The 24,786-nt window shown below is 43.4% G+C and overlaps 2 protein-coding genes across 2 annotated transcripts; one reads left to right on the top strand and one right to left on the bottom strand.

Annotated features, from left to right (window-relative positions):
• Positions 1–1,153: 1,153 nt before the first annotated feature.
• LOC543166 (uncharacterized) lies at positions 1,154–6,756 on the bottom strand. The gene is made up of 6 exons (XM_044558630.1): positions 6,266–6,756; positions 4,424–4,529; positions 2,392–2,474; positions 2,101–2,215; positions 1,918–2,004; positions 1,154–1,520 (listed from the first exon to the last, which is right to left on the bottom strand). Exons 1-6 carry the CDS (start codon positions 6,539–6,541, stop codon positions 1,393–1,395), a joined length of 795 nt encoding a protein of 264 aa, XP_044414565.1. The 5' UTR covers positions 6,542–6,756; the 3' UTR covers positions 1,154–1,392.
• A 2,851-nt stretch (positions 6,757–9,607) lies between these two features.
• LOC123139541 (uncharacterized) lies at positions 9,608–23,013 on the top strand. Its single transcript, XM_044559326.1, has 4 exons — positions 9,608–9,620; positions 13,730–13,792; positions 22,242–22,453; positions 22,550–23,013. The coding sequence occupies exons 1-4, from the start codon at positions 9,608–9,610 to the stop codon at positions 22,970–22,972; spliced, it is 711 nt and encodes a 236-aa protein (XP_044415261.1). The 3' UTR covers positions 22,973–23,013.
• The last annotated feature ends 1,773 nt before the right edge of the window (positions 23,014–24,786 follow it).

Below are 24,786 nucleotides of genomic sequence, written 5' to 3'. Positions count from 1 at the left end.
CAGATCTACCTACGCCTTCCCCTAGCACCCACACAACTACCCTCAAACGCCTTCCTACCTGTCATCGAGCGATGTCGAAAATTCTTCACGGGCTGGCGTGCAAAAATCCTCTCCAAAGGAGATAGGCTCATCCTACTCTCTGCAGTCCTAGACTCCATACTGGTTTATTTTATGTCTGTTTTCCTCATTCCCAAAAGCATTCTAAAAACCCTAGACTCGATTAGGCGTGCCTTCTTCTGGGCCACAGAGGAAACGTGTACCGGTGCTCAATGCTTAGTTGCCTGGAAAAATGCGTGCAAACCAAAAAACTGTGGTGATCTAGGCCTAAAAAACTTGCATAAGCCGAACAACTGTTTGCTAATGAAATTCACGATAAAAGCTCTACTCCCGGATAAAACACCTTGGCTAGACTGGATTGCCTTGCAACACCCCAATGCTCTTATCGCCCCACAAAACAGCCACTCCTTCATCGGCCGCACTATAAACCAGCAACTTCCAGCGCTCCATGCCATCTCCTTTGTTCTAACCCACTCTGGCACAAACACTTATTTCTGGCTAGACGCATGGATTCACCAGAAACCTCTTGCTACATTAAGGTGAGGTTACAGGTTGCATCAGACGGCGTAGGAAATTTTAATCCAACGCATGTGCGTCGACCGGCAGAAACTGGGCTGGTCGACCGGCGCCTAGCGTTGGCCTTCTAGTTAATGAGAGGTGACCCCACTTGTCAGATTTCTTGTTAAACTACTAGTTGCTGGGGTTTTCATTTATTAGTCCTGGAGTCTGTGTTATGTGCTAAAATTCCCTAAAAGTGTGTTTTTGGTCCAACTTACTCTGTTTCAGTTCCTAGATGCGTGGTTGGCAATCGACAACAACGTACATAGCAGGAGCTCCAATCACCCAGTGCTATCTCTGAACTTTCTTGTATGTATATGGTTTTGTTTTGTTGGTTCCTTTTCAAGAAAACTGTTTTGTTGGTTGCTATAGTGAGGTGGGAGATAGAAAATTCTTCCTTCTGAAAAGATGCCACCAGAAGTAAACGGGCCTTCTTTTGTAGGCAAGGCCTGAACCTTGGCCCTTGTTGACGACATGACTTTTTTTTTCGATCCCGAACTCACATGCACCTGAACGTTCCAAGATGTTATATTGTGACTGGCATGCAAGGACTTAAAATTTCAAAGCTCAAAGGCTAGGTTGAAACAATCAATGGAGAGAGATATCTGCCTCATCCCACATGCACAACCGTGCCTGATAAGTTGTGAAAATACAGGATACAAGTTCAAATATAGATGGCAACATCAATCTCAAAAGTTGTTGCGTGGCTAAGATAAAGCTCGCAAATGCCACAAAAGGATAGATATAAGCGTCATGACCGAAACATATCCAAGAACCTCAGTACATCCCGACTTGCGCTACAAGATCTGAATATTTTTTGGGCAGGAAGGATTCCACTCTCAGTGCAACCTTGCCATCTTCACCGCGAGAATATGATTTAATGCCTATTGCGCCGGGTAGCCTATCTGCACAAGTTACATGAAAAGAAAGTATAGTTAGGATGCCTCTTTGTGTGTAGGAATTCTAAAATGAGGGCCAAGCCGAATGTAAAAGTCCTGTGTTTTTCCTTTTGGAAGTGAAATCAGAGAAAAAAAATCCTTCAGTTTTCCTTTGCTCTATTCGTTTGAACCAAATAAATGAATAATGCTGCTAAAGGAAAATTTTCCTATTCTTATGTGCTTCCTCCACTTTCCTTACGAACCAAACAAGCCTGAATTGCCTTTTTTGTACTCTAAGAGCAGGGACAGAGTCAATAATACCATTATTAGCCAATTAGACCTCATTTCAGAGCACAAATTTCTATCAGCATCCTACATAAAAGTGACACTGCAAGAGAACAAACAACAAATCCGCCATACTTACTGCTATACAGAAACCTTTCACCAAGCCACCCCTGCAAAGGCCTTGACTTTCTTCTCGTGCTTTTTCTCACTGGTGCAGGAACGAGTGCTAACAAAAGTGCATGCATGAAAATAGAGAAGATCATCAGTTAATTCAGCATTCTTCGTAAGATGTGCATGCCGCAACGTGCGGAAGAAAAAATACCTCTGCTCAGGTTTTCCCTTCCACTCGGTTCTTGCCTCTTGCTTCTCCTTTGAACTTGCTTTTGCACCTCACCTTTGTTCGGGTACCGCTGACCCATTGTACCAACTGGCTGTTGCTGAAGACACAAAACTCAGCAACGCAAAAATTAGTTGGTGTTTACTACTAGGAGAGAGGTGCAGCAAGCAATATGTAAGACATTACTACTTTTTTAACGGATATGTAAGATATTACCAACGACGAAAATTTCAGCCTAGAAGCTTGCACAGAAGAATGTTTATGAAACAAAAGTACCTCGGAATGTGTAGGTTGCATGCAAGGTTGACTTTCTCGATCAAAATTTCCAGGAGGGATCACCGAAGCATTGCTTGCCTCGCCTGCAAAGAAACTTTACTTGAGGACTCCACATATGTAAGAAAAGTCATGAAATTTATTTATACCAAGTAATTTTAAAAGTAGCTAAAGTTGACAGAAAAATGGGCATCTAAGTTGGCGGACTTTCGAAGGATAAAAAATTGGCCTACTTTTTAAGGCTTGAATTTCACGGATAAATGCAAGTCATTAGAAACAATCTAAGGTGGATAAGACCCAATGATTTTTTACATTTATATATTAGTTTTAGTGGGGGAGGAAGATGTACATGGTTTATGTCCATGGCCCTAACTAGATTAATTTAATAGAATAACAAATATGATACACACTGCTAATTTAAGACATAAGAATATTTAAGCAACTTTTTAACTGAAGCAGAGCTGGAATGCAGATCAAATTTCAAGTAAAATTAGGAATTTTATGTATTTTTGATAACCTGCAGTATATAACGATGGATAAACCATGTCAATGTAACATCCGGCATATTTATCGGCATTCATTGGTTGTTTTCATCAACAGAACATAGAGAAGGTGTACCATATGTGTCAGACAAGATTGAGCTAGATGGTATTGTGGAAGAGAGTAGAGTTTCGACAGTTTTCTTTTTTTGACGTCCAACCATTTCATTAAGGAAATTGTATTTCTTATATTCAGAAATATCTGAAATAGATTGAAATGAAAAATAATTGAAAAGGTGTTAAATTGAGAAAAAGGAAAGATTGATTCCACTATGATGTGTGGGTGAGTGAGTGTATTGTACATGAAGGAAGCAACAAACAATACATTGCAGCAACAACCATAAATATTTTTCTACTGAAAGCCATCATGCCAAACGTTATTAGTTCCAAATAATGGTCACATCATGTAAGAGTAAATATTCAAAGTAAGACATCATATCAAATACTACCTCCATCCTGGTTTATTAGTCCCCCTCGTATTTTAAGTCAAACTTTGACCTTTGATTTAACTATCAAAAACTAAGTTATATACCACAGAAATAGTATCATTGAAAACCTCTTACAAATATGAATCCAACAATATAAGTTTTGTGACATACAACTTATATCTTGTTGGTCAAATCTACGGCCAAAATTTGACACAAAATACGAAGGGGACTAATAAACCCAAACGGAGGTAGTATGTGATAAGTCGTGTTAGTTGTACTATATTACTAGATGAAAACTATATGCATAATCGGAAAAGACAAGCTATGATGAGAGCAATGTAGAAGAGAGCCTTTAAAAATTTGAGGGTGAATGGGATAGGATGGGTGTAAATGCAAGACACTACACTAACAACTCAAAGTAATTGCGATGCAGCAAATGTTGTGAAGGTGAACGAAGAGAGCACAAAGTTTATATATGTGATTTAATCTTGTTTAGATTTTAATTCTTTAAATTCTGTAAAAGGATTTTTTTAACGCGTCGTCTCAACATGTTACTCCTTTGGTTTCTAATTACCTATAGACCATCATGCATACTGTTAACATCTCTAACAACGACAATCAATGTGTTAAAGCTTTAGCTTGGTTACATCAAAGAACATTCCGTTAATGGTTTGTTTTCATAGTACTATTTTCGATAATATTACACTACACATAAGAAACGTTGGTCCAAGTGGTGTACTTGAGATTCACTAAAATTAGGAGCGATACATATTCACTAAAATTTATCCACACAAATGCAGGTCACACCCTAGTTCAAATCAGATGAAACTAATTTATACCTTTTTTGGCAGTATATGTATATACATTGGTCAGTAACAAACAGCGAGCAGATTTCAGATTCCTCCAAAAGAAAATGGCAGCTTATTCATCTGGTTCTGTTAAAGAACTACATGAAGTGTGATTCAGCTCTCTTTGATTTAATTGTTTTTGATTTTTTTCTATTTGAACTGTGATTCAATTCGGTAGTAACTGAAAGCATAATACAATACTAGTTAGAGGTAATAAGACCTGCGGCTCCTTTTCCTCTCCTGGATGGCTGTGTCCTCGTCCTCATCTTCGCGTTCGGAACTTCTCTTTGCTTAAGTTCTTCTTTGGCTGTTTCATCTACTGGAATCTGAAAGTCCAAATTGAGAACACTTTCTTTAGAGTGAATATGAAACTTGCTTGTATATTTACATGTGAAGAGATAATGTCATATATGGTTACACGAGTGCTCAACGCATGGCAGTTTTGGCTATAGTTAAACAAATATAAGTGTCGAAGATTGTATATGACCGTTTAGGAGTATAAGAAAGAGCTTGAGAAATCAATAAGTAAGGGCTCGTTTGATTCATAGGATAAGTACCTCTGATTGACAAAGTGTCCGCAGGGTTGAAGGCTTGGAAAGGGAAGATGATCACAAGGCCAGGCAGGCTGCTGCTCGTCAACTCGGTGATAACCGCCATGGCCAGGCAGTTATCACAAGGCCAGGCAGTTATCACCGAGCTGAAAATCGTGAGGAAGTCCATACACCTCTGGGAACTTATTCAAAATGTTCAGCTTATGACAGAAAGCGACTGCATCAGATGGAACTTAACAAGTGATGGATCTTACTCGAACACTTCAGCTTAACATTTTCAGGTTCTCACCCGGATTCCACAACTGAGATTTGATCAAATTTGGCAAGCAAAGGCTGAGCCAAAGGTGAAATTCTATATGTGGCTGCTCCTGCAGAATTGCAATTGGATGTCGGACAGACTAAGATGCAAGGGCTGGCCCTGAAAATGCTAAACAGACGGATGAGTACGGGCTGATTACGGACCCCTTAACGTTAAATTTCTCTATCTCCCCCCCCCCCCCCCCCCCCTGATTTCGGCGGGGGGGGGGGGGTAGGCCCCGCCTCCCCCTTAATCTCCAACTAGAAGATGCCACCTAGAAGTAATCCGTAGGATCCGTAAAATTGATCCGTGAGTGTAGCATTACTGGGCTGGCCCCATGCTGAAAATCGCACGCAATGGTATCAGACCCTTGAGACAACAGCCCACATCACCCTCCGCTGCCCTTTTGCAAAAGATGTCTAGCAATGCTTTGCTGAATGCTGATACACATGCACCGATGGTGAGAATTGCGCATTCTGCAACATCAATCAACAGGTGGTGGAATCGATTAAAAGGAAGAGCATCGAACCAAGCTGGCAGGACACGGGTGACTACAGCAATGTACATAGCATGGCACATATGGAAGGAAAGAAACGCCAGAACTTTTGAGAACTAGAGCGCCACGGCTAGCAGGGTGGCAAACAAGGCCAAAGCTGATATTGGTTTGTTCCAAGGGGCCACTAGGATATAGTGTTGTAACCATTTACATATCAGTGTTGCGAGGTCCAACAGCTGTTCTTACTTCTTAGCTATTCTTTTCTTGCTGTAACGGACATTGTACTCTCTCTTCTTAATGCAAAGCAGGGCTCCTGCTAGTTCGTTACAAAAAAAATCATGCATTTGGTTCAAGGGAATTGGGCGAAGGAAAAATGGAGGCAATTTTCCCTTGAACCCAGTTTCAAAGGAAAATCGGTGGAATAATAACATCTACCTGGATCTCTTCTTCAAATTCCTATGCACTAAAAACGAGACTAAGAAAAGTAAGAATTTTATAGTGGTATAATAACACTCAAACTATAAAGTTCATGTGGTTTGACTTTAATTTGAGCAAGTTTATTTAGATTCAAGTGCTTTTCCAATGCGTGTGAACCAAACATCCAACTTGACAGAGTACCATTCCTCTGTATTGTAAGCCAAAGGGGCCCTAAAGGCATAACAAGTTGGATAGAGATTTATTTATTTATTTGCGTGAAACAAGTTGGATAGAGATTACCGCCCAGGAAACCTTCTTCTGCGACGTCTGCGCCATCGGTGGAGGAGGTAGGCGCGGGTTGGATTTGGACCGTGTTCGCCTCCCGGCAGGCTCGACGGCGGAGACGTCTGCCAGCGACCTGCCATCGCCGCTCGCTGTGGGTGGCTGAACGGCGGCCGGAGACCGAGAGGGCGGCGGCGCGAGCGCGTGGGAACCGGAGCGCGTCCGCTTAGCGACGGCGCCGGCGTCCGCCGTCTTCTCCATGGAAAGAGACCTCTCGACCCTCCGCTTGCCCATCTTCTCCACGAATGCGGCTGCGTCGAGCGCCGCCGAACGTGTGGCTTAGTGGCGACGAGAGGAAAAGGATGAGCTAGGCGTGGCGAGGAGAGGAGAAGGCGGCTCGCGGGGGTGAGGCCGTGAGAGAGAAAGAGAGAGCGCGTTGCAGGGTTGGACTCCAACTTCCAAGAACGGGGAGAGCGAGCGGGTTTTCCTCCTTTCCCGTGCAGAAATTGAAAGCACTAGATGACCAGTTGCGTCAATGACGCAAAGGCCGAGAGCAAGTCATGTATTGAAAGAGTATACATTAATATTATTCCGGCACATATTGAAGTGATAAACATTAGACAGAGTCATCGCTGCACGTTTGACCATGACGTAAAAAGCGAGAGCGAGCCAAGCATTCAAAGCATGTGTATGAGATTGATTTAAAATCAACTTAAAGATACTTATATTCCATTACATGAAAGATTGATGCTTAAAAGAAATAATCAGATCACTTGGTAATAGCATACATTGGCTTTAAAAGACAGGCTATATTAGCATAGATGGATGGTGCAAAGGCCGAGAGCAAGCCATGTATTGAAAGAGTGTACATTGAAGATGACTTTATCATCTAAGCAGCACTTAATGGTGGGTTTGTTTGGTGGACTGTCATTGCCCAAAGCACAAATACGTTCCATACCATCGTCCTCCCCAATAATACTTATTTATTTCCTGTAGAATGTCCTATGATTGTAAAGTTGTATCATCAAGACAATCTCCAACATATCTTATCTATGATTGGGTATGGTTCAGATCTAAAGAAAAACAACAGAGAAGCAACGCCTGCAGAAGAGTTCAGATAGTTACATAACACCTTAGTACCTTATTGGGCATTCCAATGTTGAGTACACTGCATTTGGAAGGCCAAGTTGTTGCATCATAGCTTCCAGAAGGTCCTTTGTTGGGATCCTGACTTTTTCCATTGCGGCTAACTGATGACAGTGAAGAAGATACAATGAGTTAGTGAAGTTTATGATTGTATATGTGTCTGTAGCAAATTCGAGTGAGATACACAATGTTCATGGTAACTGAATGGTATGTGTTGGCTTAGCTATTTCTTTGAGAATAGCAGGGCTTGAGCTTGACTAAACTGTAGAGTATACATGTTTTACTATTTGTCAGGCACCAAGAAAACAGGGGATTAACATGTGTGGGTAAGTATGCACATTGTTAGTAGAAAACAAATTTCAGTTTCTCGTTCTTGATGTTACAACATTTATGAGATCAGGTTATTGAAGCAAATATAAGGTACAATAATTCTTTTCTTTAAACATAAGGTACAATCACTCGTTTCTTTAAATGTAAATATCAGGTTATGAAAACAGGGGATCAACATGTATTCATTTTCTCACCTTGATGTTGTAGTGTTTATGAGATCAGGTTATGGGAAGCAAATATAGGGTACAATCATTTTTTTTAAATATAAGGTACAACCATTCTTTTCTTTAAATGTAAATATCAGGTTATGTAAACAGTGGATCAACATGTATAGAGGACAGTAGGCACCGAATAAGTATATAACACTGGCAATAGAAAAAGGAAAACCTAGGTTTTCCAGATTTTACTCGATCAATGATAGGTACAAGAAAGTAACTGATTTTAAATGTAAATTGCGACAGAAACAATCACACCTGTTTTTAGCAAATACAATAGTCAATTGATCAAGCAAATACACCTAGTGGACAATAGGCAAGTTTAAATGGCCTCGCATTAGCTAAAGGCCTTATTATAGGGCGAAGTTCATATGAACAGAATTCATAAGCTCCAACTTAAAGAACAGAATCAAGTGACTGCACTACAAATGGTTCAGTATGTGGAGGCTAAGCAGGGGTGGAGAGGCAATTTTTGCATTGTCTCTTCATAACAACTTTTGCATATGACACAACACTTGGCTTGTTGTGCATAACAACTTTTGCACTGTCTCTTCATCTCTCAACTGTCTGATTTTTTTATACACACTCTTTCAATACATGGCTTCCTGTCTGATTTTTTTATGCACAACTGCGAGGCTAAGCAGGGGTGGAGAGGCAAGGAAGTTGAGAGATGAAGAGACAGTGCAAAAGTTGTTACCTACCTAGTAGCAGCACCATCCCAACCATCAGTTGTTGGATGTGCAGTCAAACTGATTATTTGTGGATGATAAAGGACCTAGGGTCACATATTTTATTATATCCATCAATCCTTAGTTATGACAACAGTATAAAACCACAATTAAATTAGGTTATAGATATTAACAACACTGATCTAGCTTCTCTTAGGTACATACTTAATTACGAATGTAAAGCGACGAACCTGCGGGGTCGAGAGAGGCATCACCAGAGGAGGAAGACATCGCCAAAGGAGGAAGACTCTAGCGAGAAGTAGGACTACGATGGCACAACAACATACCCCATCATAATGAATAAGCTGCAAAGCATATCCTGCAATTCAAGTGAACACTATCAGGAAAAATACAAAAGCACCTTGACTAAGATCATGCTTTCACTAATATCATCAGAGCACCTTGACTGGGCATGTATTTCCTTTTTTAAGAAATAATTCTGCATTCTATTGTCGAATAAAATGTGTGGACAATCATCATCGCACTGGGAAAAATTAATCTATAATGGCCCCAACTGGCAGAAATAAGCATCACGGGTCAAAACTCGACGCACATTTATGAAGATCCCAGTCCTTACTACTTCATGTAATTAATTCTCCATATCTACTTCAACTCGTTCCTGCTATTATGTGCTAATTTAAGAAAAGGAGGCATCAAAATTGCGCAATTATAGGCCAAACTATCAAACCACTACTCGCAGATCGCGCCACAAGCCCCAAATTTGAAGTCGCGCCCATTCCAGATCACGCAATCAGCATCCCAAACCCAGAAAACAGAAAGTACAACGACGGCTACGATGGCAGCTCGACACTGCCCTTCTCAATCTGAGCGCCCCCCTGATGTCGTCTTTCTCAACCCAAGCGCCTCCCCCTCGTTTCTGGTGACCATCAGCTAAATTAGAAATGAGAACTCGGCGGACTGCAGCTTGTAGTCCTCTGACCATGACAAGAACAGGTGAGCTTATTTCCTTTTGCTTTCCTTTCTCCTTCCACAATGATCCAGGCGGAGATGGTAAGTGAAATTAGCTTACATCACACAATGAATTAGGTTACATCACACAAAACCATAACATTTATGCCGCACATAATACTATTTACTCAACGAATGCAACCTAACTACAAAAATGGGAAAGCTGGATGTTAAAGGTGATAACCAAAGGTAAGAATGTTGAGAGATAGAACCTCATAGGTACCAGACGGGCCGTAGAAAATAGGTTACGGAGAAACACAATGCAATGACTTTCTTATCTACATCCGGAGTTGTTCCTCTAATTATCTAGTAATTACTTTCCCTACAGGATGTTTAGTGTCTACTCTACCAGTGCTAATTGGCGAGCACACAAAAATACATCTACATCTACATGGTCCTCTCGTTAGTAATGGAAAGCAACCACTACATATGTCCATGATACAGCTCGCCAATGGTGTTCTTTGTACTCATAATTGAAGATGAATAGATTGCAAGTTTCTCACGCAAAAAAAGAATATATGAATATATTTATCATTATCATTATCTTTGTAAATCACTAAGCTCCCTAGGGTAGGAGCTCCCTCGTTCAATTGAGGGGTAGGATTTTGACCGGGTCATCACACTTGTTTCTGTGACATTACACTTGTTTGTGTGAATAAAAACTCCCTGAGAATATATACCCTCAAAAAAGGAACCCTGGGAATGGATGGCTGGGAGCGCTTCCACATGTGCTTTTCTTGTGTCACTTGCTGTTTGGGGAGAGCAAACTCTTGGCGGATAGGGCAAACTCCCCCTTCAAAACTTCACTGGCGAGCCCGTGGATTCACGTTTCCTCTTTCTACCGCTCCGGCGGTCTAGGGATGTGAATCCCGCTGCCTCTCATCCGGTTAGTAGTTTAGGTCATGGTGTTTTAGTCCTTGCAAGTCTAGCGTTCGGGCGGATGGTGGCTCTACTTCTTCGAAATTGTCTTTCAAGCTCCGATCCTGCTCGAGTTCATCCGTTTGGACATAGCCGACGAAGCTCAATTGTAAATTCCTGTCGTCTCCTAGGGCGGTGAGGTTGAAGTTTCTCGTCATGCAGCGAGATTAGGTGTCAGGTAACTGCGGCACTGGTCCTTAGGAACACGCGCACGAAACTTCCCGGCTATTATCGGCCAAGTCAAATCGGCTCCAGTAGGAGAGCGATGACAGCGGCACATCAGCAACATAGTGTATGCGGTGGTCTTGAAATCTCAATGTAATTTTTTTATTATGTTTGATATGCTTTGTATTTTCCGTGAATATTGATAATATATCTGGATCATTTTTGAAAAAATAATTGAGAGGTAAGATTTTGACCGCTGTCACATTTGTTTCTTTGAATAAAACCTTCCTGAGAATATAGACCCTAGAAAAAGGAAAACAGAAAAACTCCTTGGCAATAGATGGCCGAGACCTCGGAGTGCTCATACATGTGTTTTCCTGGTGGGCCACAACGTTCACGGGTGGATGGGTAGACGTGTTGTGGGCCACAACATTCACAGAGAGCAATGGCAGCCTCCCGCTGGTACAAGCCACGCGTGTCTGTTGTGTGTGAGTTTGGCTGTGCGCGTGTCCTCTTACCGGGTCAGCCACTCAGTGCAGACAGAGGAGATTGGCGATTTGGGCGGTGCTGTGTATGCCTCGGCTCCTTGCTGTGGTTGTAGGATCCTGCCGTCTTGATGTTCCGGCTGTCGGTGCTGCTTCCCGCGGCCGCTGCTTGGGTCGTTGCTTCGTCGTCCATGCGACCCGCGCCACTGCTGTTCTGGTCATCCTTCTTGTCCTCCTGTCTGCTCGATCTGCTGCTCTGCCCTGTGTGCGATCTGGTTTGTATTATTTCCTCTGGTATTGGATTTGTTGTTTGCTGCCTTGGCCTGGGTTCAGTATGGTGTTTCTCCAGCAACAATGTCATTGTATTGCGCTCTGGTTTTTGTAGAGATGCTGCTTTCCGTATTTCATTTGTTGTGGAGGGCGCCTTGCACTATGGAGGAGAATGGCAGATTGTTGTGGACTGATGCTTCCCTTTTAAGTTTAACTTACTGCTTCAATTACCAACTTTGACACGAAGATAGTGGATCGGTGCACCCACCGCATAGAGCTCAAGGAAGTGTGCCAATCCAGCAATACAGTAAGCAGCCAGACATCCACCATTTTCTTACCTGCTCTAAGCACACACTCAATTTATTTTCAGATGGAATGCATTCAGCATACATGGTGGAAGAGAGCTGCCCCAAGCCCTCACTACTGAACAACCATGCCCACAATAAGGACATGGAGTTGGGGTAATCAACTTCAACTTTACTAATATCAGCCACCTACATTACCATCATCTCATCGCTTGCTAGATCCAGTATACTGACAGACCATACAATTCTCCTTCCACTCACACCACATATCTTTACACGATGCAATAAAAGAGTATGGCAGTCTCATGCCTTGTTTTGAAATCGATCGAGTAAAAAATGGCACCCTGGTGCGTGCACTTGCCAGGAGGTGCATTCAGTATTTCCCTACTTGAGGTGATCACATATACTAAATTAAAATGCAATGATCACATCACAGACTATAATTTGTTTTTTTAATTTATGCACACTGTACACCTGCTTTCCCAAATCGGCTTTACAATATCACCATATATCCAACCTTAGGCACAACAGGCAACCTACAATTGGACTGATAGCTCAGTAAGAAAGAACATTTAGCACAGAGGAAGATGAAGTTTAAAAAAAGAACTTGCAGTGAACACAGGAAAAATCGATGCTCGAGTGACTATCAATATCATCTAAAAATATGCAATATAATAGTAAGAGGTTAAGCCAGTCAAGTGAAAGACGTTTGCAACTACACAACGACACATTAGCAAACTTGAGAGCAACATAATTACAATTAGTACGCTTTTCAGGCCAACAGATAAGAAACTACATGACTATCACAAAGTAGGAGTGAGTGGCTCCAAGAACAGGAATTAGACACACTGTACATCATCAATCATTAGGAGCTGGACCCAATAGAATCTTGTCTCCTGGTCTGCAAGCCAACAAAAAAATGCAGGAAGACTATCAGCACATATGCAGCAAGAACAACATTGTAAATAATGGGGCGACCTCACCTCAAGCAGATCGCGTTAGAATAGAAACAACACGGCAGTGGCGGTGGCACTTGTTGACCTTTATGTCGAGCCTTCGAGGCGGTCTAGAAGTCATGGCCGACGCGATTCGCCCTTGCAAGAAAATAGGGAGAGGCCATTACCAAACTCAATACATACTTTCATTTTCTATGTTACCTAGGAAATATTATTGTACATATGTTCCACTTGTAAAATTACCATCTGGGTGATTGGCGTGTATTTCGGCTTGACTACTGATTATTTTTTCTTTCCATATATTTCCAGTATGAACCTGGTGGCCAGCGGCAAGTGAAGGCAAGAAAGAAGGTGCCAAAGGATTTAATTAGACAAAGATGATTAGGCTGTAGTACACACCGAGTGCATCCATAAGAGTCTACATTAAAATGCTACAGAAGGTGAGACTGGGCATAGTCTTGATATAGTTTTGTTAAAAGATATTGTATTGTGTTTCTGGTTTGGATATACTTATGATTGTTTTCTTCTAACTGCATCATAATTTGTACTTATGTTGACTGTTTGGGATAAGATGATGGCTATGAATGTAAGCAATCGAGTTTTTACTTCCAAAAAATGCACACCAACAAAATCTGGAATGTCTTCTTATGTCTCATCTTTTCAGCTTTAGTTGTATGATTAGAATTTGGCTTCAAACCAACTATACTAAAAAGGGTTTTTTTCTTGTCCCCTCTTCAGTTGCTAAATTATCATTCATAAAGTTATAGTGCATATCTTGGAAAGGTTATAATAATTATGGTTACAGGGTTGACGATATAACTATGGATATTATACTGACTGATAGTCCACGGTTCATTTGAGCTCATTTTGGCGTGAATGTGGTGATGAAGGTTCGACCTACAGTTTTGGATTTCATTTGACTAATTTAGTGTAGCTTCCTTCATGACATATACCACATGCTAATATGAACTTTCGCATTGTATATAAATTTTCAGGAGAGGAAAAAGGGAAAAGATGCTACAGTTTTCCTTGCAGCTCAATTTTCACACCCTTCCCAGGTTAAATTCACTATTTTCTTGGGAAAAACGTTATGTTGCCTTTTCTCTGTACATACCTCATCAAAACTAAACCAACAGGCATCACATAGGTTTAGATGGCGCGTGTGAACATGGTTTAAGATATTATGTTTCTTGGAGAGAGCAAACTAACATTTTCCACCTCATAGTTTATTAACTAAAATATTGATCGAAGACACATTCTGATGCTTCAGCTTTATTTTTGCCTTCTTGTCATTGAATTAGGTAATGTAGTAAGAAAGCATACTGAATGACACTCGGAAGGAATTCTGATGTCAACTCGCAATTAGCAGAACTTAAAATGATCTATTTAGAAAAGTATCAGATTAAGAAACTAATATAGAACCATAGTTAAATAAAGACTTAGCAAAGAGGGAAGGTGAGAAAGAAATTACAATTGCTATTGGTGCAACATTACAAAATTTAGCTTGGGTACCTACCAGATTTCTTGACACAAATTCTAGCTAGCAAAGATGAAGACTGAATCCGCAGAAAATCCATGCTAAACCGAATAGAGACTCATGGATTTACATCAATTAAATTATTAGTAAAACATCGTACATGAACTTGCTTTAAATACATGAACCACTGCAACTGTAAAGGAAACATGAATGAATTAAATGAGCATAGTGGAAAAACTTGTAAAGAAAAACAACAGAGAACAGTTGACCTATAGAATAGTTTCCTACAAATATAATTGAGACGGAAACATGACATGTTTCCTACAAAAATAATTTAGACAGGAATGTACAACAGTAAACTTGATGATATGGCCAAACACATGAACTATAACAACTAAATGGTACAGGAGAAACATATATAAAAAGACACGACCGACAAATAAAATACAAAAATCATTGAAGAGAAAAGACTAATAATTTGCAGGTTACCTCTGATGTTGTCAAAAGAAGAGAAACAAGACGCTTACTCTCCCGGCAAGAAGTGACCCAAGTGCTTTGCCCCCGCTAAGGCCCAAAGCATAGTCTTGTTCGATCGCCTGAAGAAGGATGAATGTAGGGGCATAGTGGCCGTGGAAAACCTGCGCGTTCCTCTCGTCCCAGATAGACTTACTAACGAGCATGATCAAGGATGGCATCGCCCTGCTGTGCGCGCTGTGGATGGACGCCATGTCACACCACCAATCTTTGATGCTTCTGAATGCTTCCCAACCGGAAGTATCAACATCAAAGAGATGAAGCCAATCCTTCACCAGATCCCACACCCGCAACGTGTATCTACACTGGAAGAACAGATGCTCAACCGACTCCTGATGAATTACGGAGGGGCCCAAGCCATGCAAAAAACTTGAATTTCGGAGGGGCCCAAGCTTTCCGGATGACATTGTACATGGCGGAGCGAGTGATGGCCATGAAATGAACTTTGTAAGCCAAGGACGCGGAATAGATCCCAGTAATGGTATGCTTCCACAAGATGGTGTCCTGGACCCCCGCATGAAGCTGCACCCCGCGAAGGGAAATCTAGAGCTCCAAGAACTGGCGGATATGCTCGGCAGTGAGGACAGTCACCATGCCAACCTTCCAGAATTTCCTCTTGGAAGCCTCAAAAATAAGCGGGCAATGTCTTTGGGCTTCCGACCATCTAGCCACGGAGATCCCTAGAAAGGGGCGAGCGCCCCATCGCCAATGGTGATAGAAGTTAAAGCATAGAAGAAGATCTTGTCAGCCTCATCGCATGGATTTCCAGGCCATGTCCATGGGTATGAGCATTTGTATCTTGTGAGTGATTAAGAGAAGACAAATAGGATCATCAATGAATGACCAAAGTATCCCTGTATGTTGTGCTAATGACACTTCAAGCCTTGATGAAAACAATACATATATATCAGCAATGAAACAATTTGTCCCAGACTATGAAAAATTGTAACTCATATAACCAACAAATTAAGCAATAACTGGACCCACCCTCTAAAAATAGCTATTAACCCAACATCATACCTTGCCATGAGTTGATGCTATGTTGTGATAGCAAATAAAAATGACAGCTGCTGCTTCTAGTAATTCTACCAGTGTCCACACACATGAATGCAGAAAATGGGGAATCATAAACCTTGAAGAAAGGCTACCCAAAGAGACAAAACAGCAGTGGTTTGAATGTTATGCTCGAAGAACTGAATTGATTTAAATGAACATTCCCTAGCTCACCAGGAAGTGCACGAAGGAGCATCAGTGGTCAAGCTATGATCAGTAAATACAAAACACAAATACAAACATGATTGTCACTAAAAGAGATGAAAGGTGACACCTGGTACTTGTCCTTGATACAAAGAAGCAAGCCCTTGGCGCTATGTGGTCTCAAGTCTAGCCTGCACAAAATCATATGGAGCAAACAATTTATCAAGTGCATCATAGGAATCAGTTCACAAGTCCCAAACTAAGTGGGAAAGAAAATTAGCATCCCATACAGATAATTTGCAAATATGGTGATTGGTTGCAACTTGCAAGCATATAGGTGCAGTAAAGAAAGCTAAACTGCTTATAGGAAGGTCAGCAAATGAAAACGAAAGCTCAACCCATTGCATCAATACCTATCATGTTAGTGGAATCTGAAAATTTGGGCTCACATATTGTTTACCTTCGACCTTTGGAGATCTAAATTGAGGAGTAGAGCGACAAGGAAGCCTAAAGTAGCATACTTTTATTGTTGCTGCTGACCTCCCTCTCAGATGTCACTCCCCTCACCAACAAATAGACGTTCACCCACATGATAAAATTCCATGTTTTGTAGACCAAGCAATGCACATGTGAGCTCAAGGTCATTTTTCGGCAAGGACATGAAAGGCAATCCTTACCTAACTAAACACTCCTGCTTATGTGGCCTCAATAACACACGTCATATAGATTTAAGATGGTCTTATCCCAGCTAAATTGTCATTATGTCCATGCTGCAACTTTCTTTGCATTCAAACAATAAATCCTAGATGTGGGAACAGTAGAGAATATAGATAAACATGAGTATCCAGATCCAATGGCCAACCTATGAAGCAGGGCTGGTATGCCCTTTCCCCATGTCGTCGGCCTCCTTCCTCTCTCCCTTGCAGCTGCACCCCATCGCCCAGAAGAGGCAGATCAGCGCTGCCCTCGCTGCTCCCTGTACCTCGACCTCCACTGCAAAAAGCGCGGGGTGCGTTAGTGAAAGCAGCGGCGAGGGTTTGGGGAAGAAAAAAAAGGAAGAGAACAGAACAGAAATATCACCGCCTCCATCTCGAGCTTGTCTGCGGGTCTTCTTCCGTCCCCTCCGTCATAAGCACCTCCATTCCTTCCGCACCCCAACCTCATAGCCATGGAAGGGCTAGCGTGGGGGAGGAGCATCAGTGGGGGGATCATGGCCTCATGGGAGAGAGAGAGAGAGAGAGAGAGGAGGCGGCGGCGGCTGGAGGGAGGCGGAGGAACTTGGGAAGAGAAGGAGATCGTGTGTGCGCGCTAGGTTTTCATCTCCTAGGAAATTAATCTGTACCCAAAGGAGCAGCAAACTCCACCTTATTCCATCAGGCCCACATGAGACATGGCCCATCCGTCATCCACTTCTGAAGCCAGCACAAAAGTGACACATCAATTAATAAGATCTGATGGGTAAGAAACTGCCAGCAGTAAAAGTCATTGAACAGTAAAACAATCGAACGGTGTTGGTGGCTTACCGATCGCAAGTGCCCCGGCTGGGCGGGTAGCCCAGCAGGGTTTATATGTTAGATTGCATTGGTTCCCGCTCCCTGCATCTGCATGCACCGTCAGCTCAGCAAGGCTGCTGACCGCAGTGCGGCATTGGTGCACGAAGATATCGTATCGCCGGGCCTGCGCTCCCACGCTCCCATCCCATCTGCTACATCGTGATGTACTATGCTAGGTCTAGTATACTATACTGGCCCTAGCCCAAGTGTGTCCGCAGCTACGATGGGACAACGCATCGGGCATTGACCACAGGAGGGCACGCCAACATGTGCCTATGGATGCCTCTGGATGGACAGGAGAAAATCTTTGCACGCTGCAACAATGCCCAGCAAAAGATCGCCCTGTTTGGTTCATAAGTTTTATGACTTTTTCTAGTCCCAATTAAAAAGTCCCTAGTCCCTAAAAAGTCCCTTCCTGTTTGCTTCCAGAGACTAAAAAGTTCCTATTCCCTTCCTAGAGGTTATTAAATGACCATGTTGCCCCTAGTATATGGAAAAATAACAATCAAACAACGCCATGGGGTGGCGGGCCAATGAATGCATGGAGGGGCATTGTTGGAAAAGTCCCAAAAAAGACTCTCCTTGAGAGTCTTCTTCGTTTAGTCCCAAATGCCTAGTTTAGTCCCTAAAAAGTCCCTCCCGTTTGATAAAAAAGTCTCTAAGAGGGACTTTTTCTAGTCCCTACACAAAAGAGTCCCTGGAAACAAACACCCCCTGAGTTGGGTTGTTGGATCACTTAAGACTAAATGCAATGACCCAAACGAACATGAATTTTGTCCCTTTTTATCCATTTGGGTCGTCCGTCCGCCTAGCTGATATGAGGCGAACGCGCATGTACGGTGACTCCTCCCAATGCACATACGCTAAAGCGGACAAGCGCACAGCAGCACCATGGCTCCTTTGCAGCCGCCCCATCTCCTCTTCCTCAGGGTCGCTCCTCTACTCCTTGCCGAAAGGCACCTCTACTCCCCGTCGCGCCGTCCCTCTGCTCCCAGTCGTGTCGCCCCTCCCCTCCTTCTTGCCGGCGGGTACCTCCTCGTGCCGCCCCTCTGCTCCTCATCGTGGCGCCCACTGCTCCCAGCCGTGTCGCCCGTCCGCTCCTCCCCGCCGGCGGGCACCCCCTCGCGCCGCCGTAGGATCTTGCCGGCGCTGAAATCGAGGGCTCGCTCCGCCTCGAGTTCGGGTTTGCGGTCGCGGGGCAAATGATGGACCATGCCCTGGCGGCGTTCGAGATCGACGACGGGCGCTGGGTGGACGGGCAGAAGCGGCACACAGAGGAGCTGCAGAGCACGCTGCTGCAGGGGCAGGGCACGTCGGAGCTGGATCTTGCCGACGCTGAAGTCGGGGGCTCGCTCCGCCGCGGGCTCCAGCACCCCACAGTCCCCCTCCCCGAGCTCCAGCGCCAGCTGCTCCATCGCGGGCTCCAGCACCCCCCTCCCCCCCTGAGCTCCAGCGCCAGCTGCTCCGCCGCGGGCGCCGGCACCCCCCCAGCTCCAGCGCGGGAGGTGGCGGCCTGCGCTGGTGGCCTCTCTCCTCGTTGCGGCAGTTGTGGAGGTAGATGCCAACTCGTGTGCAGTTGCTCATACATGGGTCCAGGGGCGGACACGAGCGGGTGACAGCGGTGGACGAGAGCGTTCGCTTCTGTCCGCTTTGTACCCATCTGTTCGCACATTTGGGTCAAGTTTGGGTCGGGAGGACGATACACAGACAGCAGGCGGACACCCGCATCCGTTTGGGTCACTCCGTTGAGCCAAGTTTTATGTTCGGATGACTCAAACGGACAAAATGGGTCCTTACGTTGGAATTGCTCTAAGTGCCCGGGCTGCGGGCAATTTACTACTTACATCGCATGGCGCATATGGAAGGAAAGAAACGCTGCAACTTTTGAGAACTCGAGCACCACGGCTAGCAGGGTGGCAAACAAGGCCAAAGCTGATATTGGTTTGTTCCAAGAGGCCAATAGGATATACTCCCTCGGTCTAGGTGAGTAAGTCATTTTACGTTGTGCACCGTGACCAAGGAGGAGGGGAAAACAAGAAAACTTAATGTTCATTTGCTAATTAATAGCATTGCATGCAATGAACTAACCACTGCATGTCGTGTTTAGTAGTCTCAAGTCATTAAAATCATGCACACCTTACTTCTCTTATTGGTTGATATGTCAAGAAACAAGAAACGAGATAGAGTTTAATGCACCGCGCCTAAGTGTTTTGGGATTATTTGGTTTTCGTAAGATGACTTACACACCTAGACGGAGGGAGTAGTGTTGTAACCATTTGCATATGGGTGTAGTGAGGCCCAACAGCTGTTCTTACTTCTTAGCTATTACTAGTAGTATTTTATTACTGCTGCAACGGACATTCTACTATATTTCTTAATGCAAAGCAGAGCTCTGGCTAGTTCGTTAAAAAAATACTACTCATGCATTTGATCCAAGAATGGGGCCAAAATTTCTTTGAACCAAGTTTGTTCTTGTCACCGGCAGCCCGCGCAATTAAGTGAACCCAGTTGTAGTAAGAGAAATCGCATCTAAAAGAGTATTTAACCAAAAACTACCACAATTGATGGAAACATGACGAAAACTACCACTTTACGTTTTTGTGTGAAAAACTACCAAATTTGGACTAAACCGTGGCAAAAAACTACCAACTCGCGAAATCGCTCGCTTCGCCCGCGCTAACCCCGAATCTGACCGGTTGGGCCCGCGAATCAGTCACCACGCTGGCGAATGGACGGCCGCCGCGCGTTGACGGTTGTTAAAGGCCCGTCCGCTGTCGGAACGGCGCCTGTCGGTGCGGTGCGGGTCAAGATCTGATCCGTTCCCCTCTCGCTTCACTCTCTCCCTCCTCTCCCTCTCTGAACTAGGTGGCGGCCGCCATGTCCTCGTTGATTCCGGAGGGTGGCGGCGCTGGCGGCGGCGACGTTGGCGGCGGTGACACAAGTTTGGACGCTGCTACCTCGCCCGCGCCTCCACCGATGGCCAGCGGCTCAGTCGATAATTGGTTGGGGAGCACCAGTTTCTCGACTCAGGCCGGCTCACAGCAGCCGGAGGCACCGCTCTCCCAGTCATCGCCAATGGGTCGCAGGTATGCAAGTATCATCTGTTGGGCCTTTGGTTAGCTGCTTCAATCTGGCAAATTAGTAAGATGTGTTTGTTTCTGTTAGTTGGACACGTGTAGTAAACTGGAGTCAGTAAACTGTATAGTTCAGTCAATTTCAATTCAATTCATGAGCACTTATTTGTGCAGTTTGGCTGACCAGAAGTGGGAGATATGGTTTCATTTAGAAGGAAGAAACCCTGTGAAAAGGGGTATATTTGAGTCAGATATTTCTTTGCTTACTCTACAATCACTCATTGCTAGTGAAGGGTATGGGGACAGTGATTACATGTACTATGTGAAGGAGGAGGAAATTGGATCTGAAAGAGTAAAGTATTTAGGTAATGAAGCTAGTGTTCATGAAATGTTGGACTTTTTTCATCATGTCAAGCTAGTGAACATAAGGGTTGTGAGAAATGTTGAACCTGGAATTAGTACACAGGCTAATGAGAATTACATGAACACTCAAGAGAGCTGCTGTGTGAAAAAGGTTGTGGAGCAATCTGAGCTTCAGAATCAGATAGATGATAGAAAGGCTCAGCTTGAGAGGAGTAGGATTCAAAGAGAGGCAGATTTGACCCACTTTGAAGGAGACACTGAAGTGTCTGAATTTCTTTTTGAGGATTCAGTTCATTTAGATGGGAGTGCTGAAGCTGTTCAACCAATGGAAATAGTGTGTGCCTCTGAAGAGGATACAGAAATGCAAACTACTGCTATTGTCAAACATGTGAAGAATCATGGTCCAACTAGCAGATGTCACAATGAGGTAGAGAAAAAACTTTTTGAAGATTGGTTTCCTGAAGCAGATGAGTTTTGTTTTACTGGTGATGCAGGCATAAGTGATGAGGAAGAAGAAGACGATGTTGAACTACCATACCTCATGAAGAAGCCAAACACAAAGAGTAGTAAGAAAAAAATGAAGGAAAGGCTATATTTTGACCCCTCAATTCCCAATTCACATTTACTCTTGTGCAAGAACTTGTGTTTTGATAGTGTTTACCAGTTCAGAGAAGCATTAAGAGATTTTCATATAAGGACTTTGAGGTCTTTTCACTACCATAGGAACACTCCAACAAGAATTATTGTTTGGTGTTCATAGAGAGAGCATGGATGTGAATTTTACATGTGTGCCTCTAGGATAGCTCATGAAAGAACATTTTGCATTAAGAAGTGTAACATGGAGCACACTTGTCCAGCATCAGCAGAGAACACAAAGGTTACTACTAAGTGGCTTTCCAAAGCAGTTGAGCCTTCTCTTAGAGCAGATCCTAGAGCACCTGTGGATTCACTTATTAAAAATAACAAAGTCAAGTTTTCAGTTGATGTATCAAAGAGTGTGGCCTATAGGGCAAGGAGGAAGGCTATTAAGGTTGTACAAGGTGACCAGAAGGAGCAGTACTATAGACTGAGGGACTACCTACAAGCAGTTTTTGACACAAACCCTGGTAGCAGGTGTGTAGTTACAACATTTGAGGACCCAGAAAACCCTTCCCCAACTCCTAGATTTAAGTACATGTTCTACTGCTTGCATGCATCAAAGCAAGGATTTCTTAATGGTTGCAGGCCCTTTATAGGTAAATCTATAACTGCAATTTGTTCAAAATATCTTGTTGTAAATCTATGGTAGCTAATTTGGGTATGGATGCAGGGCTTGATGGTTGCTTCATCAAGCTAACCACTGGACAACAAATTCTTGCAGCCACAGGAAGAGATGGCAACAACAACATCTACCCCATAGCCTTTGGTGTGGTTGATAAGGAAGATTCAAATAGTTGGACATGGTTCCTAACCCAGCTAAGATGTTGCATTGGAAGTGGTAGCAAATTTGGAACCTACACCATTATTTCTGACAGGCAAAAGGTATGCACCCTATCTTAGGCACTAGTTCAGATATATATTGTTATTAGTAGCTTTATTTCCTTTTGTTCATGACCATGGTTATTAATTTACAATCAGGGTCTTCTTAAGGCTATAAATGAGGTGTTCCCTGATTCCCCTCAGAGATACTGCCTTAGGCACATATATGCAAATTTTCAGTCAGCTGGTTTCAGAGGAGCAGAACTAAAGAAGCTAGTAGATCAGGCTAGCTACTCATTCACCAAACATGGCCATGAATTAGCAATGGCAGAGCTTAAAGCAGAGTGTGAGGATGCCTGGAAGTGGCTTAAAAAAATTCCAAAGGAGACTTGGTGTAGGTCTGCAATGGATTACAATTGCAAAACTGATCTTGTTGTGAACAACCTTAATGAGGTTTTCAACAAAATGATCCTTGATGTTAGGGCCAAACCAATTAGGACTATGTTTGAAGGAATGTGGGGACCGATTCTCCGGGTATTAATTTCCAGAAAATGGCCCTTGTGCTCACCAGCCCCAGGATAACTGTTAGCTGATGAGGCACCAACTTGATACAGAATTTCCAAGCAAGATACAAAATATGTAGTACAAGACCATTCTGTCCTGTGAGTACAACAAATGGTTTCTAATGGTTGATGGCGGAAGCGGTTTGTGGATCATCAGTGTCTATGGGACTCCACTTCCCACAGGAACAGCTGACCAGGTTAACTCCTATCTTCGCAAGGCTGCTATCACCGTTGCTTAGGTTCCGGGGCTGTCGCCACGGTCGCTCCTCTCCGCGCAAGAAAATCTGGCCAAGACAATAGCCAGGGACAAGCAAGTGAGTACTTTGAATGTACTCGCAAACATTATGAACATAGGTATAATATAACAATGATGTGCTGAAAATATCTTATGCTCATGTCGTTAGTCACAAAAGATAATAAAAATACTGATGCACGCAAGCATTGTTATTTATGGGTATGCAATAACATAGAAATATTAAAATTATGAAATAAATAACAAACATGCCATAGCCGGGCGTCTTAGCGACACCGCATAAAGGGCTTTAAAAGGAATGCCACAGTCGGGCGTCTTAGCGACACCGCATAAAGGGCTTTAGAAGAAATGTCGCAGTCGGACGTCTTTGCGACACCACATAAAGGGCTTTAAAAGAAATGCCACAGTCGGGCGTCTTAGCGACACCGCATAAAGGGCTTTAAAAGAAATGCCACAGTCGGGCGTCTTAGCGACACCACATAAAGGGCTTTAAAAGAAATGCCATAGTCAGGCGTCTTAGCGACACCACATAAAGGGCTTTAAAAGAAAACACAGTGAATATCCAGGAGGTAGAACCATCCCAGGGATATTCGATAATACCAATGATATCATGGGTTAGTCCACAACAAAGATATTAATCATAAATATCACAAGTCACAAGTTGTGTTTCTAGTTCTCGTTTAACAGTTTCACCTCCGAAGACCGACACTAAGACCGACACTTGACCCATCCCAGACTGTAGTCCTTAACCACGGACACGGCTATTCGAATAGGTTTAATCTCTGCAGAGGGTGTACTCTTTACCCACGAGTGACGGATTCCTTTAGTCCATCGGGACTATTCCGTCCACGGCCTTTTAGTTGGGAACACACCAAACTTGCACACACCAGCTTAACTCACATGTGTCTGGAATCACCCACGACACCTGTCAAGCAAAACTCTAAGTGGGGAGGCTACAACCTCGATGTAACATGGGATCACAAAATTTATACCGCGCGCAAACTGGGGAGCTACCCCCTTCGGCTACAACCGAAACACCCATGCTCCCGGACCCGGTGGCATGACTACCGGATGCCTCCAGTATCTTCCACCATGGCTTCTCTGTACGGTGTGTGCTAGGAAAGGGGTTGACAACTTACTGAACCGTACCCTACTTGTTGTAGAGACGAGTGGTAGTACGAAGCAAGTATGGGGGGTTACTGGCACAAGACTCGATCTACGGTCGACTCAGGAGGTTGAAATATTTCCTGCATGATTAGCATAACAATACATATACTTTAACCAACAGATAGAGACACCACGCGACATACCCCCTCATGCCATACCGGACATGACCGTCTCAACGGAGAACTAGAAACAGGACCGTGTCTACCTAAGACAGAGGCCTTCTCGGCTTTCCTCCCGGTATGCATGAAAGGCATATGACGGTGATTTCCATCACAACCATATCAACTCCATTTGCATGAAATTCACTAACATGCACTCATGAGTAGGAACACATCCTCACATAAAATGAAGTATGCTCATGTCGGGGTGTTGTTGTCACCGTGTCAAGAAACACACACAAAAATTACACCAGG

The sequence above is a fragment of the Triticum aestivum genome, chromosome 6B (genome assembly GCF_018294505.1).
Source record: "Triticum aestivum cultivar Chinese Spring chromosome 6B, IWGSC CS RefSeq v2.1, whole genome shotgun sequence".
In the NCBI taxonomy this organism is placed as follows: Eukaryota; Viridiplantae; Streptophyta; class Magnoliopsida; order Poales; family Poaceae; genus Triticum; species Triticum aestivum.
This window is presented reverse-complemented; position numbering and strand designations above follow the sequence as displayed.

Bases quoted from the DNA above. Each gene is read 5' to 3' on its own strand.
- LOC123139541 (XM_044559326.1), top strand. The intron at 13,793-22,241 runs GTTAAATTCACT...GTATGGATGCAG, and splicing joins AATTTTCACACCCTTCCCAG to GGCTTGATGGTTGCTTCATC. The intron at 22,454-22,549 runs GTATGCACCCTA...ATTTACAATCAG, and splicing joins TTATTTCTGACAGGCAAAAG to GGTCTTCTTAAGGCTATAAA.
- LOC543166 (XM_044558630.1), bottom strand. From the start codon at position 6,541: ATGGGCAAGCGGAGGGTCGAGAGGTCTCTTTCCATGGAGAAGACGGCG. The intron at 2,216-2,391 runs GTACTTTTGTTT...TTGTGTCTTCAG, and splicing joins TGCAACCTACACATTCCGAG to CAACAGCCAGTTGGTACAAT. The intron at 2,005-2,100 runs GTATTTTTTCTT...CACTTTTGTTAG, and splicing joins AAGGGAAAACCTGAGCAGAG to CACTCGTTCCTGCACCAGTG.